Raw genomic sequence first — 20,268 nt, 5'->3', positions numbered from 1 at the left:
GGTCAATCTCAGCCGGAGCAACTGGAGCAGGTCGCGTTAACTGTTCGATGAGCAAACGTCGGCCCATAAAAAGGAATATCCTGCATCCATTACTCAAAGGTATATAGGCATCATTACAGTGCAAATACAAATACAGCGATGCAAAGAACTTAAAGGAGACGAGAGAGGTGCAGGGGGGTGCTGGTGCTTGTTTGAAGGTTTCGATTTTTAAAAAAGAAAATGTGGTTTTTGCATGATGTGCAGCAGTGTGACAAAGTAACTCCAACTGGAGCTTTTGTGTTGACCTTTAAGAGTGCAGTGCAGTCGTTATTGACGTCACTAAATTCAATTCATCAATACACTAATCGGTAATCTGTCTCAGTCTTCTGATGAGCTCCATGTGGCGCTGTAATGATCTCATACAAATTTCAACATAAAGTTCAAGCACAAAAGTTCATTCTTAAACCACTGAGCCCAACATAAGGTCTGCTTACTGGTTTTTCCTGAACACCGGGCGCTCAGAGCTCTGGAATTGGGATTTTATTTGTTTGTCTTTTTTTTAAACAGTGAATGAGATTTTAATGCGAGCTGTCAGTCGAACAAAGGACTCAGTCTGTCCGCTGAGTGAAAACCTTGTATCTCCACTTCTGGCAGCTTTCCTGCTTTCAGATCAGCTGCTGCACAAGTCAAGGTCACATTCTGACCTGTGAAACTCATAAAAACGTTATCAGTAGAAACAGAGAAGTCATATAAGACATGACGTTTCCCGCGCCGTGTGTGTGTGTGTCAGGTTTGTGCTTATGTTTTTATTTTTATTTTTTTATTGCATAAAAACTTTGATAAATGATCAGGTAATTCACACTCATGATTGTTCTTGAGCCAAACTTGCTCTCTCAGTGTGTGTGTGTGTGTGTGTGTGTGCACGCGCGTGTGTGGGCTGCAGATTAGATGCAGGGCTACAGCCTTTAGTCCCTCCTCCTTCCCCTGCAGATCTCTATATATACAGTGAGTGAGAGAAGCAGCCGAAGAGCTCTGTACCGGCTGCTCGTCAGAACACAGAGTGTGAGAGGGAGTGTGTACAGCAGAGAGGGAGAGCAACAAATAGACACACACTCAGACTGAGTTACTATCTGACAGAGGGGACAGCACGCTCTTGTTTCTTTAAACTTCAAACTTGCAGCTGCAGGAAAGAAGGACAGACAGGTAAGAATTAGGCAGACAGGTAGAACAGGTGAAAAAGCCACTCATACTCTCCTTCAGTGATGGAAGACTACACTCTCCCCTTCTGGATTTACCTGGCCATTGTGACTGTGTTCATCGGCGGAGCCATGAAGAAGATCTTGGCGTCCCACCTGAACACCACCTCCACCGTGGTGGCCTGGCTGGGGGCCACCGTGCTGGTGGAGAGGCTGTGGGCGTTCTGCCTACCGGCCATGCTGCTCCCGGTGCTATTTGGCATCACCTTCTGCATCTACTATGCAACCAAGACCAGCCAGCCACGAGCCATGCTGCCTGCCCACGGCAAAGCCGTAATCATCACAGGTAAGAGGAGGCACTGCCCACTCATTCGGGTGTTTTATCGACACTAGAAATCAGACACTTGTGTATTTATTCTGGGTTGGGTCTTATTTTCACAACAGCGTGTGTATGCAGTCTTTTTAGTTGTTGTCAGTTGTGCACTTTAGGTGAAATCCTCCTAATTTCTCCTCGATGATAAGGGTTTCTGTCAGATTTAGGATCCTGGGTGTCGGGAAGATGGGGAACTGGTTGCTCCAAAAGCATGAAAACCAACAATCTTTGCTTGAAAGCAGGCAAACTTTGTAAATTTCTGAAAAGTGCATCATCAGATTTTGCTCAAACTTGTTTTGAGTTTATCAACGTATCTATCAGCAGGAGCATGTAATTTAAGATATGCTTATTTTACCCCGAGAAAAATCTGTCCTGAAATTACAGTACATCGGTGTTCTCTGTCTAAAATAAACCTCAAGCTGGCAGGAATCCCAAATCTTATAAAGATCCCTGATCCTGTAATTTGCAGTTAGAATTTTATGCAAGCATGCAAAAGCAGAGCAGAAAAATATTAAATGCAGCCTTAAAACTTAATATTATACTGTTTTCAACAGAGTCTCTGAGGGTAGAGGCGAGCAGGCTTTCAGAGGTGAAAAGGAGAAGTTTTGTAATCTTTAGTGTGACTGTGAATGATCACAGACGTGGTGAGGTCCCGGTGTACTGAGCCCTCTTTAAAAACCATTCGAATCACCGCTCGGATCAAGGAGGTGATCTGATCCCAAAGGAAAACAGTGTGTGTTGGCTCTCTGTTTGTGTGTGTGACAGGGAATAAACTTTATGCACAATGGGCGCCTGCAGGGAGGGGGTGGGGGAGTGTGGTGGTCAAATGGGATTTCCCTTCACAATAAAAGTCAGCGTATGAGGGAAACGTCAGCGGTGTGTTTGTTATCTGAGCACTGTGGAGTGAGTCTAATAGAAGACTTATATTCATGGGTTTGTGTGTGTGTGTGTGTGTGTGTGTGTGTGTGTGTGTGTGTGTGTGTGTGTGTGTGTGTGTGTGTGTGTGTGTGTGTGTGTGTGTGTGGGCTGACCTCCGTCTCCATGCAGCCTTAATCACACTTTTGTTGCCTGACATCCAGCTGGCCCAGGCCTCTTTGTGTCGTAGTTAACGAGATAATCAGATCTACAGATTAATGCGTCACTTTAATCACACCACGCTTTGCTTTTGTGTAACTGTACTCTCCTGTAATCTCCGTAGAAGCACACATATAGTGGAAACTTTCCCAAACTGCTCCTCAGGTAACCCTGAAAGGTAGGAAACAGCCGTTACTGTGGAGACAGAAAGACGCCGTTGTGTTAAATTACCCGTTGCTTCCCTGTAAATGTCAAACACAGATCACATTAAAAAATATAATGAAATCTGCCTTGATCTACGGAGAGGGTGTTCATTGTTATTCATTAGTCATTACCTGTTGTTTTCTTAATTTATTACTTGTTTAGTTCTCCTAGCTTCACATTTGGAGAAGTTAAGCTCAGAAAATAGGCGCGAAGTTTCTTAATTTGGAGCCCAAGTTCTATCGACCAATCACATCCGAGCAGATAAAAAGTGCGTGTGGATAAAAAACAAGAGGTCACATTTGCAATTTCATAACAGTGACAATGGTAAGTCTCGATAGCAGTCAGTGACATTCACTGCCATCCATCTAATTTCTTTCTAAATAATTATAGGGTGTGTTTATTTTTTATAGCTCACTTGATTAGATTCTATCAAGGCATAAAGTTAAAGGTGTTGTTCCGGCGATGTCTCTTCTAAGTGCCTGCTGAGCTTTCTTAATATTTGACTGACTGTGTTGGAGCCTATGGAGAATTTTAATGCAGTTATCCACTGGCTTACATAATAACCTGACACTCCAGCTTCTGGCAGTCACTTTTGGCTGCAAACACTTAAGCTTCAAAACCAGACTTCACAGTGGCTACGGTCACTTTTTACAAACAGCTACTGTGATGATAATTTCCCATGACACACAGTTTCTGAGATTTTTTGACATATAAAAAACAGACTATTACCAACGCACATATTTCCTGTAAGGCAGCACGGTGGTTAGCACTGTTGCCGCGTAACAAGAAGGTCCTGAGTTCAATTCCACCATCAGGCCGGGGTCTTTCTGTGTGGACTTTGCATGTGTTTGCGTGGGTTCCCTCCGGGTACTCCGGCTTCCTCCCACCGTCCAAAGACATGCAACTTGTGGGGATAGGTTAATTGGATAATTCAAATTGCCACTAGGTGTGAATGTCAGTGCGAATGGTTGTCTGTCCCTGTGTGTTGGCCCTGCGACAGACTGGCGACCTGTCCAGGGTGTACCCCGCCTCTCGCCCTATGACAGCTGGGATAGGCTCCAGCGCCCCCCGCGACCCTGAAAAGGACAAGCGGAAGCGAATGGATGGATGGATATTTCCTGTAAGCTGCGCACGATCAAAAACCCAAATACTGGAGCAATTACGTTATGTGGAGTTATGTTAATTATTATCATCCCAAACAAAGTGAAATGTCATTCAGCTGCACAGGATTGGCCCGTATTTCCTGTTATATTTTCTTGCTTTGTGGGGATGTCAGTTTGTTTGCAAACACCTTTACACTTTGAAAAAAGGTGTGGTCCAGATCTCTGCCACTCACCTCCCACACAGGAAGGAGTGCTCCTTTGAACGGGAGGAAAAAAATCTAGGTTAAGCAAATAAAGCCGTTCACGTTCACGCATTAAACTGCACCGGCACCAGTGAGTATAACACATTACACAGCATCCACCAAGCAGCAGACCTTTAGAAAAACAGATGTTAGCCATAAACTGGTCTCGGTGTCAGTCAGTCCACTTCTCTCGTTAAGAGTGAAATGTCTGGATGAACTGGCACAACGTTTGTCTCCAGTATTACTTACCCTACAGGCACAAATGATGGTAGGATACTGGAGGAGCAGAAGTCTGCATGAACAAACTCAAATGAGACGACATTTAGGGTGAAAGGATGATGTGGATTTAATAGATCAATGAATAAAATATTACATGTTCCTCTAACAGCTAAAAAGTCAGATTCTCACGTCTGTACTCGTCTGATTGTACACATTCGCTATGGCACAGATTCAAAGTAATCCCAAACCAGAACAAACATATCCTGCAGACTAAGCGGTCTGACACCGGAGCTGTAGGGCTTCAGGAGATGGTCTGTTGACATGGCAAGACATAAATCCCTAAGACACACACGAGCGTGCATGAAGATCACCACAGCACACATGGCCTTTACAAGATACAGCCTCGCATCTTTGCACACCAACCACGTTATCCTACTATCAAGTACTTCACGTAGATACGGTGCGGAGCTTTATTTGAGATCTGATTACAGCCTGAGAGCTCTCACTCTCGTGGCCCTTTGAACATTGGCTTCAACCCAGTAGAAGGGGAAATATCTAAGAGGAGATTTAAAGCTGGTCCAGATCCCAGATCTCAACCAACAGATCGTTCTTAATTGGCTCTGCCGAAAACTGTTAGGGTCAACGTTTGGTCATTCTGGAAATAAGAGCAGAGGGTGGAACAAAAGGCTGCAGTAAACCTCTTAGAAAGCAAGTTGATTTGTTCTAAACAGAGCCACATTCTTCAAAGGATGAGGGCTGAAGTCACAGGGCTCGGTGACTGGGCAGCGCTGCAGGTTGATGTCCTGCCAACATGTTAAGGAAACCTCTCAGAGCCTTTAGACTCTTTCAGAGGGAGGGAAGGGAGACATGGTCAGAACTGCTGATGACGGACACCTTAAGATGGTAAGTTGATGAGAATCTAAGGTTTTCTAAAACGCCTGCAGTAGTCTCCTGCAGGAGATGGCCTGGACCAGGGATGGGCAATTCCAGGCGTCGAGGGCCGGTGCCCGGCAGGTTTTAGATCTCACCTTGGGTCAACACACCTGAATCACATGATTAGTTCGTTACCAGGCCTCTAGAGAACTTCAGGACATGTTGAGGAGCTAATTTAGCCATTTAAATCAGCTGTGTTGGTTCAAGGGCACGTATAAAACCTGCAGGGATACTGGCCCTCGAGGCCTGGAGTTGCCCACCCCTGGCCTAGACAAATCCCAGTCCTGTACCAAGTCCAAAGCACCATCTTGCCAGAAGCCCACCAAAATGTAATGGTTTCTTTCATTGCTCGGGCTTCGTCTCTCCAAGTCTGATGAAATTTGATCCTGTTGACAGACAAACACAGCTAAAAACAAACTTGGTTCTGTTAGACACATTTGTATTAGAAGCATGAATGTCTAAACTACACATTTCATCAAACCACTTTCTCCACTTTGAAACAGCTGCGTTCAGTAACTAACAATCAAAATATTTCTGTAGCAAAACCTACATTACATCTATAATCCCTTAACTGTGTGTAATCAGATTTTCTTTCTTCTGCTCTTTCGATCTTTGCTCTTTTGTATGCCTGTCTTCTTTCATCATTTTATTCATGTTTTTCTCTCTCATTCTCTGTATTTACTCAATTGTGCTCCATTTTCCTTCATTGTTTTCCATTTCTACATTTTACTTCCTTGTTTCATAGTGCTGTTTCCCTTTTTTGGAATTTTTTTCACTTTCCTTTCCCATTTGACTCGTGCACTTTCTTATGCTTCCACCCCTCGTTTCTCCTCCCTCATCTCAGTCACTCGGTTCAACAGAAAGTTCATCAGAGTTCACCTTTTCATAAACGCAGACTAAATGAGTGCCTTAGAGTTCACCTCATGTCGTAGTCAAGAGTTTTAAAAGTTTTAAAAACCGTTTGCAGCTGCATCCGGGATGAAGTCTTGTGTAATATGCCTCTGCTTATTAACAGTCTAGAAACCGAGGTTTTGTTATTCAGAGGTTTGATTCTGCAAGCTTTGCAGTCTTGACCTCTGCTTACAGTTGGACAATTGCATTGATGAAGCAATGGCAACCTTCATCATGTCCTCACGTCGAGTTCACGCACAGAAAACTTTTCTTTCACGCAGTCAGGCAAATAATAGCAGGATATTAGAAAACATTGCTCAATGTTTGCACCGGAAGCATTTTGTTCATAAAAACACCACAGAAGGCGAGGAGTGAAAAAACCGTGTTCACTGATTCCACATCAACAGGAACAGTAAGTGAAACGTGGAGTCTCATTGTCAGCTTGGTCAGCAGAAACCTGTGATCCAACCAAAATGTCTTCAAACCCAGCAAGCTAAATCATAGATTTAAACTGTAGTGCAGTTTCCAGACAAATTAAATTTCTCAAGCTGAATCTTGATAAGATGACATGGAATATTTTCATTTGTAAACATGCAACCCTAGAATTTCATCTTGGATCCTTAAAACCTCTCTGTGAATCATAACAGAAGTATGCTTTAGACCTTTTAGTCCAAAAAGTCTAAAAGAAGATTGGAAACCACTGCATTCTCCCAAATGGTCCATAGAACTTCATAAAATACCCTTAAACATCTCTACAACCTCTGCAGAGACATCAATCATACTTCTCGTTTACTCGTCCTAGAAGCTCCTGTGAGTTTCTTGAACTCTCGTGGTTACATTCCTGGGTTATTCCCTGTCTTAACGATGAAGTTCTCTGAACACAGATATTAGGTGTGAATGTGATACTACGACAGTTCTGATCACTTCCAGGTGTGTCTCACAGCTGATTTATAGACCCCCATGACCTTCCAAGTCTAGCAAAAGGGAGAAATAGAAATCCTCAGACACATTTCTTTCACACCTCTTTAAACTTTTTCATGAAGCTCTAAACACTAAGCGATGGCTCACATTTCGTAGTTCAGCACAAACGTGGGCTGTCACCCTTTTTCACTAACAGCGCTGTAACATCACAATCCTGACTTTTTCATCCCACATCTGTAACTTTTTGGGGTCATTTTTTAACCTCGTCTGATTGATGGCAGTCTTTGTATCCTATAACGTTTTCTGTCTGCAGGGTGTTATATTAACCAAAGGAGATTCCCCAGTACAGGAAAAATTGCCTTGGTAATCAAAGAAAAACGTTTTTCTTTCCCTTTTCCCCTTGATTAAAAGGGGAAAACAGTTGGAGGGTTTTTGGGGGGGTTTTGTTTCTTTTTACAAAGACATATTATTACTTCTCTCCAAACCACAGGGTTAAGTTTAGGATTGCGAGCTGGTGTTGGGGTCTTCACTGATGATCACTTAGACCTCAGACCTCATGACTGATTCGTGGTATTTTTGTCTTTTTCTTGGGAAGAACATTTGCCACACACTGTGCAAGTTTAATATCAACAAATTAAAATTTTAGTGGTTTTATGTGAGTTAGCTCTCCTGTCGGTGGCAGTTTCTGCATGTGCGGATGGAGCTGATGAATGCAGTTATTTAGGTCTCTACAAAGTGTCTTTTCGACCTTATTCATATTTGTTCTTCTCTGTCTCTGCACACATTGTTTTCTTAACCTCAGGAGCCTCTCAGAGCCTCAGCCATAAATTGCAGCGCTGCTCCCCTTTAGACCTGGAGCCTGTTTTCTGCAATACCGCAGTCACATATTCACCTCAAAACCTCTGACCACAAACACAAACATTTTTTATTCCTACGTATTCGTTTTTGCCCTGATCATATCTCAAACGGTGTCACTACCTTGACGTACGAATCATGACAAAGCAAACCAAACAAACCATCTCAAATACGTTTTCCACCACAGCATGGTGCAACAAACAACAGGACTTACTGTTTCTGTAAGTGTGGTTTCTCCTGTCGCTGTCCTTTAGCCATCAACCAAGAATCTGCAGCTCCCGGGGAACCTGAAGATGAATAGGATCATACGACTACCCATTTGAGCGGACATATCAAATTAATTGTGTTATGTAAGGGGAAGGGGATCAGGGTCAGACAAACTTGTTTGTTCTTTGACGTGGCTAACACAGAAAGTGTTAAGCTGGGCTCAGCTTTTTCAGCACTGTGATGACGTGGTGAATTTTTCATTAGTCAGGCTTCCGCGTCTGCAGTCACACACTCGGTATGCCGAGGATAGATCAGCGCATTAACAGGCGTGCTTTTCTTCTCTGCTCTTTGAGATGAAAATGCTCTTTAGGGGGCAAACAAATTGGATGAATTCAGAATTTCACCAAAAAACAACAAAGATGAAGAAAACAATCAGTTACTTTAAATCTGCACACAGTATAGTTCCTTTTGAGACCCTCGGCTGTGTGTGGTGGCCCTTTGACTCAAGACTCAAGAGCTGGTCTCCTGGCCTTATGTTAATTTTGTTTGAGTCTAAGAGCTAAAAGACATCACAGCATGAAACCGGCTCCCCCTCCCCACATTCCCCTCTGTTATCAGATATCAAGCTGCTCACAATAACAAAGCACAGCTCAAAATATCCTGGCAGTTGAACAGCAAGTGGAACTCAGCAGAAAGCGTTTGCAGCTATGAATCAGGTGTTTCTGCAGCGTGGAGCAGAGCTGAGGTATTTATTTCACTCTCACTCAGCGGCTTTTTTCTCAGGACGTGACTCTGGAAATCCTCCAAGGACACGGATAGAAACAACTTGCCAACGCCTCGACACTCTCGCCAGCAGAGCTCTTTCAGACACCCGCTGCACAAAAGAACAAACAGAACAGCGAGTACCGCTGTGGATCAGGTTGTAGGACCAGGACTTCTGGGAAACTGGGCGAGCTGCGGGGTACGTGACAGATCCCCACGGTGGCTGTTTCTGAGGGACACTGCAGCCCTGCTGGAGGAACATATGTGGGTGTGTGAACACAACGGCTCTGTGGTTGGTTCCTCATAAAGTTTGAGGAAAAATAACAGCTCGCTCCACTGATCAGGGAATGAAGGAATTCAGGAACCTGTTAATTATTATTGACTAATTATTTAGTTTAAAAATGCAGTGAAACAGTTCCAAGAGCGTCTGAGACCGCATGCCTCTGCCAAGGCTGAAAACTCCTTTCACACCATGCATGTGTTAATGCCTAATCTTAGCCCAGATAACAGTAAGATTATTGTGTAATGATTAAAACTTTCCAGTTGTGCTGTAAAACATGTCCATATTATTTTCAGAAACAAACAAAAAACAAAACAAGCATTAGTGAAGGTAAAGAAAAAGGTTCACGCATTAACAAAGAACTTTGTGTTTGAGTCGATCTTTTGTCAGATTCTGTTCGAAATGAAAACTCTGCATTTGTGAGCTACACCTGAAGGACTGGATGGAGGAAGTGCAGGGTGCAATGCTGTGACACCAGAAACCAGGTTCACACCCAGACTCTTGCCTGTGGCTGAGCCAACAAAAGCTCTTTTGTGCAGGTTTAGGGACTTTTCAGGACCTGAACCAGGATCTGAGCAGAACCAGGAAACCGTCATAATGCTGCAGGTAGTACAGGTGGAGCCTGGAGTCAGGAACAGACTGTCAGACACAAGATATGAAAACTTATCCCTAACCTGGCGGCGGTGTCTCACACGTGTTTCTCTGTAAGCGTCTGAGTGGTCATTCTGCCTGTTTTGTAATGTTTTGTGTTTCCAACAAGAACAGTGAACAGTTGCTGGATGAAGGTTCTGGTTCGGGGGCCATGAGCTGCGTGACTAGAGTCCCAGATTAGATATTGTGCTAGAACACTGTGTGATATTTTGCTGAAAGTATCATGTATTTATAACATAGGTATATATGATTTATATAAAGCAACTTTTTGGAGTCAAAGTCACATAAACCAAAACCAGTGTTTGCTTTCTTTTTTTCTTCAGAGGCAAAGACAAGTGCATCTCGTTTTCTTTTTCGTTGGCTCTGCAGCTTGACGTTAACAGTAAAGAGACATGAACTTGAAAAAAATGCTCGCTCTGTCCCTGCAGGCTGCGACTCTGGCTTTGGGAATGCAACGGCTAAACATCTGGACTCCCTGGGCTTTGAAGTGTTCGCCACAGTGTTGGATCTGAATGGAGACGGAGCCAAGGAGCTGCAGAGGACCTGCTCACACCGCCTCACCCTCCTCCAGGTGGACATCACCCAGCCACAACAAGTGCAACAGGCCTTGCTGGACACCAAAGCCAAACTGGGGCTCAAAGGTAAAGACGAACTGCTTTTTCTGAGTCTGTTCATACCAGACAAACCAGCTAGGATTAGGCTTAATGGATTTAATGGAGCTACCGCCACATTTATCAAGTGTTTCAGGGTCACAAATTAGGATGATCGCGTGTTCTTATGACTGCGGTTTGAGATGTAACATTTAAATCTCAGCACGAGTTTGACATCTGAAATGGCTCGTGTAGTCTTCTCCAAACTGTACTCTGTTTTAGAAGTAGATCCAAAGAAAACAGGAATGATGCCAAGTTTTACTTTTAATATATTTTATATGGTTCAAAGTATGTTTGAAAAAGGACAGATTATTTATTGAACTTAAAAGCTGAAATAAAACTTTTGAACCCCATGAAAAGAACAAATCTCTGCAGTCCAGATGTCGATACAGCATAAAAAATAATCTCTGAATATCTTTCTGGATTTCGTTTGAAATGCTCTGACGAAATCGGCAGCAGCTCCAAGTACATCTTCACCTGTTGACCTGTTATCATCAAAAGTCTTGGGTATTAAAAAAATACAAAGAACTAAACTTCAAAGCGGCTCCATCAACATTAGCAACACTAAATTAGTGACATCTTGACTGCAGGGAGCTGAGTGATTATGAATGAAGTCACCGGGCAGTTAAGGGTTAAACAAAACTGGAACAGGAAGGAGTTCAGAAAAACAACAGCAATTTGCAGGGAACAGGTGTATGTGGGGTTTACCGCAGCGAGGTGGCCTGTCAGTTAACCTGTGACTTGACACGAGGTGGCATGCCGGTGTGATAAAGTTTAATCACCTGCTGAGCTTCTGGTGAACTTCACAAGATCAAGGTTCGAAGGGAGAGAGATTTATGAGCACCGGTAAATGCTGGACTGTTCCTTTAAATGGTCGGCTGATTCTGCACAGCGTGCTGGTTCAGAGCGTGCAGCGATGCGCAGGAATGTGTGGTGGAGTTTGTCCAACAGCCTTCTAGGAAATCACAGTGGCAGAGGAGGCGCTCAGGCAGCAAAACCACTGCAAATGGCTCGGACCGCTTTGCGAGTGGAGGACTGTTCGAGAGGTGTAGTGCAGGTGTCTCATATTTCACACACAGATATCAGAGTGTTGATTCAGTCTGTGATTGGCTCAGCCCTGCAGCACCCACTGGCTTTGTAATTAGACATCTTAGACCGCTGGCTTCATGTCCCAGTCATTTAAGGATACACACAGTGTGTGTGCGTGTGTGGATGTAATAAAATATCTGGAAGGAAAGGTCACTTAAACACACGCTGGAACTGCGCGTGTGGTTTATGTCCTTGCATGAGTGTGCACTTTTTTACTCGTGTTGTTGGGACATGGATTTGGCCACAGTCACATTGTAAGGATTCGCCTCCCTGCGAGACATAAATCATGAAACTGTTGTGTGGTTTGCTTGGAGTTTTCTAAGAGCGGATTCAGAAAAAGATTCAGAAAGAATCCTCTCTTGCTTTATTTTAATTGAAGATCATTCGAGTTGTAGTTTTTCCATAAAATTTCCCAGCTATGAGAAAATAAAAACATACTTTTAGAAAATCCTGCAAATCTATTAAATGTCTCATTTAGAAACGAATTCTTTGTTCTGGCACCAAACGCCCATCTGCTGCATTCTGTTTGCTTGAATTGCCATTAAGATGTCCTGAAGCTCATTGGACAAAGTTTAGAAGGCTACACACCTGATTATGCAATAAAACATTGATAAGCAGAGATTATGGTGAGGATAAAACACTCTATTTAAAGCCTCAAGTGTTCCCAGAAGCCAAAGAAAAGAAAGCTGGAGTGCCTCTTCATAGATCTGGCTATCAGACAAAACTAGTGATTGAGCAAGATAGTCCTTGACCAGGGAGGGAACCCAAAGATCACTCCAAGAGAGGGCTCTGTGGGGATGTCTGCCTTACATAAGGACTCTTAAAATGGTAATAAGTGTTCATTAATAACCACAAAGACACATTAAGGTTGCCTTTCACAATAAAATTCTTTACTGCAGCTTATTTCAAGCAGCTTCGGTTTTACAATTTTAGTTTTATCAGATGGTCGCCTCCAGTTCCAGTTCACAGAACATGAACTGCTGCATTCTTGTTTGGAAACTTTATGTTTGACCTTTTTACCGCTGACCCAGAGTCAAAGTTTGGCCTGTTGTTTGCCTGCTTATCATTCATCAGCTCAGACCTAAACAAAGTTCCCACAGCGGCCCCCGAAACAAACACTGTGATTCTGGGACAGCCGCTTCAGATGAGGACGAGTGAGGCTTATTTACACCAGCAGAGCGAGAGAGAGAGAGTTGTTGGTGTACTACAGCTGAATGTGTTGGCAGTCTGAGGGTCTGCGGAACAAATGTTACATAAAAGTTCTGAGAAAACACACCAGGCCTCCACATGTTCGCTGTGAATCCAAGCGATCAATCAAAAGTACTCAGACTCTCACCACAGAGGAAACATAATCCATCGTTAGAAAAGTAACGACTTATTTATTCAAATATACCCAAATTCTTCAAAAGTAAGGTACAGAAGATAGATTTAAATTTTAAAGTTCTGTCAGTCAGCTCGATAATTAAAACTAAAACAATTAGAATGGTTCACAATATTTCACAGTATTTGTGCGCAAATATGTGTGTAAAATACAAAATAGCATCAAATACTTGGAGTGCAATTACCTTAAGTTTCACTTAAGTAGCAAGAAATAATACTAAAGTCAAACTCTTTATTCATTTGAATACCAAAGGTCAGCATCTACTAAAAAAGATTTTTCACAATCAAATCTGAAACGCTGTAATTAATTAAATGTATCCTGTCATGTCAGGAACTATTAAATTCGCCTTTTTGTCGTCCTCTGGCACACAAGCCATCTGTTTTACCATTAGTGCTTTCATGTGTCTGTGTCAACGCACCACATTTCCTAACCTCTGCCGTGCGTTGGTTTGTCTTTGCAGGTCTGTGGGCTTTGGTGAATAACGCCGGCGTGTGCGTGAACTTCGGAGAAGTCGAGCTGTCGCTGATGTCCAACTACCGTGGGTGCATGGAGGTCAATTTCTTCGGCACGCTGAGCATCACCAAGGCCTTCTTGCCGCTGCTGCGACAGACCAAGGGACGCATTGTGACCATCTCCAGTCCCGCCGGTGTGTGTCTGAGACGTTCACACACACACACACACACACACATACAAAGATGCTGTGATAAATCTTACGTGAGTGCTCCAAAGTGAGTGAGCCACACTTAAACTGTTGCCTTCAAACAGCCAAAGCAAACAAACAGCGCTGCTGCCGGCCGTTTGTCCAACTCGACTCTGTCATCATGCCAAAACACCACAGTGCAACCAAATCAATCAGAAAGGTTCATCCCCAGGTGCAGTTAATGAGCTCAGCAGCTTCCACTGACATCTGCTGTTGGTTAGACTGTAAGACAGAGTTTAACATTTTCTCTGTATGTGGTGAGGTGGAAAGGGAACAGTTCATGCTCTGGGCCCTAAAAACACTAAACACATCTGCAGAAGATAAATATCGTCCTCTTTCTTAGACTCACATTGTTACATCTAACACAGAAATGAATAACCAGGAGTATCCAAGAGTGGACTTAATGAGACTAATATATGCTGTTATAACAAAGCTAATTTGGCTACTGTGCATAGGGAAGAAATGTTATAGTTAATTTTGACCATAATGTACAAATTTATTTAAGAATTTCTTCCCTGATCAGCTTTTTGCATTTTGTTGATTCAGTTTAATAAAAATTCCACTAGTTACATTTTCTTAGTTTAGTTTTTTATGTCAAATTTTTAGTCCAGTTGGATCCAGCAAAGTGAACTGATGTGGTTCTTTGACCACAACTCAGAAGCAAGACCCACCTTTTTCATTTTTTCATCTGGTAGATCTGTAACTTGAATCACAAGTTACTTTGATGGTTTGTTTATTATGTCTTATGAACACTGTTGTGAGAAAGGCTGGAGGGTTTTCTGAACTTAGTACCTGAGTAAGTGCAGGCGTTGCGCACCAGTGGATGAATACTCTGACAAATTAATCTGCGTAAGTTAGTTCAAGTGAAGATTTAAAAAACAGGAAGGAAAGAAAGCACTTTAGGGCTCATTTGGTCTGGTTCTGTGGGTGAAAGCAGCTGCACAGCAGCAGAACAAACAAAGAAGAAAATGACCAATTCTTTTGTAGAGTATCTAGCCTTTATCTTACTACATGAAAGAGGTCGTGCTGACGTTTTACCCGTGCTTCTAGGTGACCAGCCATTTCCCTGCCTGGCAGCATACGGAGCATCTAAAGCAGCTCTGAACCTCATCACTGAGACTCTGAGACACGAGCTGGAGCCCTGGGGAGTCCAAGTGTCCACCATCCTGCCATCCTCATACAGGACAGGTACCAGTACCAAACCCTGGACACCTCAACTCACCACAGTTTACAGAGGAATGAGCAGAGATTTGAGGTCAAACAGAGTAGCTGGGTCATTGGCTGCATTCAGTCAATTGAAAACCTGCATGAATGATTTATGTCATGCTGGTATTCGGACCTACTAAGGCACAATAGTCAACGGAAACAAATTGTTATTTTTATATGAAATGTGATAAGATGTAGGAGTTCCACAAGGCTCAATCAACGGTCATCCAATATTTTCATTTTCCAGTTAGAAGCTTTAATCAAACGAAATAAATCTGTTGTTACTGCATTATAAAACTAGACACGGGAAACTAAAAGAAACTTTATTTGACACTTTTTTAAGTTAAACTGTAGTATTTTTAATAGCTTCGTTTAATGGTACCAACCAGAGAATTAGATTTATTCACTGTTTTCAAAACCAACTCGTACTATTCACATCACTTCATATTCTTATCAAATAATTTTCTGTAATATTGACAGACCAAGAAATCTGTAAAAAACTAAAGTAAAAGTTTTTAAAAACTGTTCCACATTCTGGTTCGAAAAGTAAAAGTGATGAGTGGAATATGAAAACATTTGTTTGGCTGGAAAACCTTCCAGAGAAGATGACAAGTTGTGACGAAGGGCTCGCTAAGCGCTGAGATGAGATGTAGAAATAAGCTTAAGATTTTTATTAATTCGGATCCATCGGGAATAAACTGCACTCCTCATCCTGCAGGAGTTGTACACTGTGGTTTGGCCTCATGTCAAACACAATGACAGCCCTCCTGCTGAGGAAAGTACGCTCGTGATGAGAAACACATGTGTGATGGACCATCTGTTTTCACACACGCACACACTCAGTGCTGACTTGGGATTTCGAAACTCTTCGGGGATGGATGGATATGATTAGAGGGAGGGAGGGAGCATGCCTCAGTAATTCACTTTGTCCTGCAGTTGCTGTGCTCAGGAGACAGATCAAAATAACAACTCAACAACCTGATTATGTTGAAATGTAGAGACAATATCTAACTCACAATCACGGGCCAGTGATGGAGTAAGTACTTGCATAATTTACTTTAGGAAAATTAGCAGTAACGCATTAAAGTACTGACAATAAAAAGTCCCTGAAGTATTAAAAGTTCTGACTGTGCAATAGAGTATGTTATACTATCAGTGCATTACTCTCTTCTGACTCAGAGTCTGTTGTAACCTGAGATGCATAATTGCAGAAACTGGGAGAAAATAAACACCTGAGCATCAACCAATAGACGCATTGCTCCATGCAATTAAATTACGCTTTCTAATCTTTAGCAGTCTTAATGACTTTGTAAAGGGATCTAATTCAATGTTATGTCAAAGCTATTTATCATTTTTTTCATAAACATTTAAAAAGCATGAAATATCTCATGTTCTTCCTATGCTTCTATAAGAAATTGACAAATCTTAAATAAATTGTTTGGCAGTAGCAAAAAGCAAGTTGCAACTTGTGCATAATCATCAGCATAGAAAGTGCATTTTGGAAAATAAAAATTAAATACTTAAATGCTGCTAGTAGGACTGTTAATATTGATCTAAACCACACAAACGCTGATTATTTTTTCATTATTTATATGATTTGAAAAACAGTGTGATTAGCTGTCTCAAGGGCCTTTACAAACCAGTGAAGACTGCAGTAAAAGAAAGTTAGTCTCCTCCAGGAAAACCCCTCGTTAATAGCTTACCAGTGTTTGCCAGGCAGTGATGGGATCAGCTTTAACCCTAAACTCTAAATTACTTTTGTACACTTTATTATCACACATTAGAGTGAAATGTGTTTCTTATTGGTCTGAAGGTAAAAGAAAAGCTTTTAAAAGTCCACTTGCACTCAGCTGTAATAAAAACAGGGTGTAATGTTTACCACTGCAGTGTGACCAAAACTATTCTAGTCCTCCTGGGTCCTCACAAAAACAATAAAAGCAAACAGCAGCTTCAAACAGGAAAACGTAGGACAGCAAAAGAACCACAGAGAGGAGTTCCTGTCACGCCGGCTGTGGTGATGACAGGGATGTAAACACCGAGCTGGCTCACTTTCCATCTGTTTACTCTTTAATCCTGAAGAAACAGGTTTGCATTTAAGCTTCTTATCCCACTCTTCAACTTGAACTTTCCAAGACCTGCTGACACCATGTTCAACAGTTAAACAGCCAGTCCGCAGCTGAGTCAAGGCTCACACTGAGGCAGAGGAGTGTCAAAAGCTGCTGATTCTGTGCAGGCAGCTACAGCCGTCCCTTTTGTTGAAATTAAACCTGCATGTGAAGCAGAGATGCTGATTCTAAACCTAAAAAGCTACACACCGAAGGCCTAAAATGGATTTTCACTTTAAATGTCGAAGTTAAAAAGCAAGCAATATTGGGGTTTGGTGTCATTGATGTTGCTATGGTAACACTGCCCTCTTCTGTCTGCAGCTCAGTCCAGTAACTCCGCCTACTGGGAGAAACAGCACAAGCATCTGCTGCAGAATCTGTCCCCGGCGCTGCTTGAGGACTACGGTGAGGAGTACGTGACCGAGACCAAGGATCTGTTCCAGACCTTTGCCAAACACACCACCACCAACCTCCAGCCTGTTGTTGACACCATCGTGCAGGCGCTGCTGGCTCCGCAGCCTCAGCCGCGTTACTTTGCAGGCTCTGGCTTGAGCCTCATGTACTTCCTCCACACCTACTTTCCTTACAGCATGAGCAACAACTTTCTGAAGAAAAGGTTTTTGAAGAAGAATGTGATCCCGCGCGCTCTGAGGAAGCAGTCAGCCTTTGATCTGAACCTCAGCCTTCATAACAACAACAATGAGGAGAAGCTACAGCAGATGTGAGACAGTCAACACAGATGGTATTATCCTGCAGATAGAGGACCACTTCTGTAACACACTCGTAGAGCTGTCGTTTTATGTTTTTTAAAATGTTGAAGGGAACATTGAGATGCACCAAAATGGTTTCTGTTTGTCTCTGTAATGTCTGGCCTGCATGGGGAGGTCAGGGGGTGGGGTTTGGCAGATGCAACCACAGGCCGATCACGGGACACCTTCACTTCTGTCAGCTGTACTGTATAAACACCGGAAGGATCACACTGATGTCATGTGCCTTTATCACATAGAAAGCAGCTTTGCAGGTGGAAGCAAACACTACAGCAGCTCATTAAACCAACACCAGCACAGCCATACAAAAATATCGTTTGCAGAAAGATATCAATTTTTATCACCTACATCATATTAAATTATTTAGCTTCATAATCATAATAAAAAGTTAATTTTCTATCAACCCATCAACAGTCAGTGTGATTCTTAGATTGAGACTAAGCTAGATGACATAAAATCTACTGACTCAGCACGACTCGTCCCGTGTTGAATCAAATTATATGCCTGATTCAAAGACTGCAGATTATTAAAAATTCTCAAAAACCCCAGCAACAACAGTTTTCTTGCTGTCTAAAGGAGCTTTTACTGACTATCGCTCTGGAGTTTAACAAATCAAACACTGGTCTGGTCCATCTCCGGATGTCAGGTCTGGCCCCACACTGATTCGACTGATGCTGCTACCTGAACCTGATGTTCAGCCAAAATTAACGCACAAAAAAAAAAAGAGCCAAATCTGACATTTGTGTCCGGGCCAGAGCAACATCACAGCTGAGTCAAGGCACCTGTGAGCATCTTAAAGCAGCAAGTTACAAAGTCAAAGTTAAAAATCTAAGGGAAACCTCAGATCTGTAACTCAAATCTCGTCCGGCCAGCTCCACGTTTATATTCAGTACAGAAAATGGTAGAATGAGAACACACCTGCTGAATACTGTGTCTTTGCTCAACAGAGTCAACTGACAACAAGTCAGAGGCCCTTATTAGAAGCAGATTTGATTATTTGCAGGCCCTCATTTATGGTTCCTGATGTTCCATCGTCTCTAAGTCATAAACACTTTTTAGTGAGGCACAAAGAACTGCGTCACAGTAAATTCATTACATACATGAATCGTTAGTCATGGCACAGTCAGGAATCATTTGGGATTTTTGCATTAAATAACAGTGTGTAGAAATACTGAATGAAACTTTTGTCTAATTTTTGCTAAAATCTTTGGCCTTCTGTGAAAAAACAAAAGAAAAAAGGAGTAAAAAGGGAACAAACAGTGAAATGAGCTGCTGCAGTGCTGCGTCCATCCACCTGCATCAGAGAGAAACATATTCTTCTTCAGGTATTTAAAGACTTTACTTACACTTGTGATCTCTGGGGTCCGGGTATTTTCTGCAGGAAGCAAATTGAGGCAAAATAATTTCAAAACAAAATCACGCTTTCAGTTTGACGTATTTTGGTTTTATTTTATATGCAAAACCAAAACACAGTGACTTTATTATCTGATTTTGGCTTGAGAACGCCATCAACGCCAACGCCATTTGCTCATCAACGCCAAACATGGTTATCAGACTTCCTGTTTGCATTTCGCCTTTGAAATGAAAGCACAACTAACTCTGGTGATGAATGTAGATAGTTCAGCTTAAACTTAATTTTGATCTTTTTGGCCTCTGAAATCCAGATGATCCAGCTACATTTTGGTTCTTGACAGTGAGCCACAGACATGTTTCTGTTATTCTCATGGAAACTAGAAAGGAACATGCTGTTTTCTCGCAGGACAGCCTGCTGGTTTCTCTCACTAAACGCTGACTTCATCTTCAGGATCTTTGTTTCTTCACCCTGTGTCGTCATCTTCTCTTTGATTAAATGTATAAACATGGATCAATAAATCATGTAGCAGTTTTTTTCTGCTGTTGTAAATGCAACAATTCAAACCTCAAAACTTTATACAACACATGTACAGAGCAGATATGGTATTATATGCTGGGGTGTTGCTATGAGTGATGCAGACACTACATAGCTAAAAAACAAACTTTTGTGCACATGTTCAGGGTGTTGTGTTTCTGTGGTTGGAAACAGCCTGTCTCTCATCAGACTCACCTCCAAAAACATCCCCATGCTTTTTTATTTTGTGTTTTTTGTTCTGTCTATTTGTGTGTTTGTTTTGTTTCTCAGCCCATTTCGAATCAAACTATTTATGGCATCTTTTCTTTTATCACCATTCAAATTGTGACTTTGTTTCTTTTTATAAAAAAAATTTAAGAAAACTAAAAAAAAAAACATGATGTAAAACGTTCACTTGGTTGATTCTGTAATAGAAATAAAGTTGGCTTTTCAGACTTCTACCTTTGCGGCGATTTGTGAATTTGTGTAGAAATATGAAGATATCCCCTCTAGAACAGTACACAGTGGTCCCTCCCTATATCACGACGGTGCAATTTTGTATGTTTTTTTGGTTTGGTTTGGGGGTTGTTGTTTTTTTACAGCGCATTGTGTT

General features: G+C 42.1%; 1 protein-coding gene across 1 annotated transcript; it reads left to right on the top strand.

Annotated features, from left to right (window-relative positions):
* The first annotated feature begins 991 nt into the window (after positions 1 to 991).
* On the top strand, positions 992 to 19,874 carry hsd11b2 (hydroxysteroid (11-beta) dehydrogenase 2). Its single transcript, XM_040011145.1, has 5 exons — positions 992 to 1,521; positions 10,319 to 10,531; positions 13,471 to 13,656; positions 14,761 to 14,898; positions 17,343 to 19,874. Exons 1-5 carry the CDS (start codon positions 1,242 to 1,244, stop codon positions 17,744 to 17,746), a joined length of 1,221 nt encoding a protein of 406 aa, XP_039867079.1. The 5' UTR covers positions 992 to 1,241; the 3' UTR covers positions 17,747 to 19,874.
* The last annotated feature ends 394 nt before the right edge of the window (positions 19,875 to 20,268 follow it).

This window comes from Simochromis diagramma, unplaced genomic scaffold (genome assembly GCF_900408965.1).
Source record: "Simochromis diagramma unplaced genomic scaffold, fSimDia1.1 OVJJ01000603.1, whole genome shotgun sequence".
Classification (NCBI taxonomy): Eukaryota; Metazoa; Chordata; class Actinopteri; order Cichliformes; family Cichlidae; genus Simochromis; species Simochromis diagramma.
Note: the sequence above shows the minus strand (reverse complement) of the source record. Positions and strands in the feature narration are given on the sequence as shown.

Coding starts and splice junctions, on each gene's coding strand:
- hsd11b2 (XM_040011145.1), top strand. CDS start 1,242: ATGGAAGACTACACTCTCCCCTTCTGGATTTACCTGGCCATTGTGACT. Junction 10,532..13,470: donor AGCCAAACTGGGGCTCAAAG/GTAAAGACGAAC, acceptor TTGTCTTTGCAG/GTCTGTGGGCTTTGGTGAAT. Junction 14,899..17,342: donor GCCATCCTCATACAGGACAG/GTACCAGTACCA, acceptor TTCTGTCTGCAG/CTCAGTCCAGTAACTCCGCC.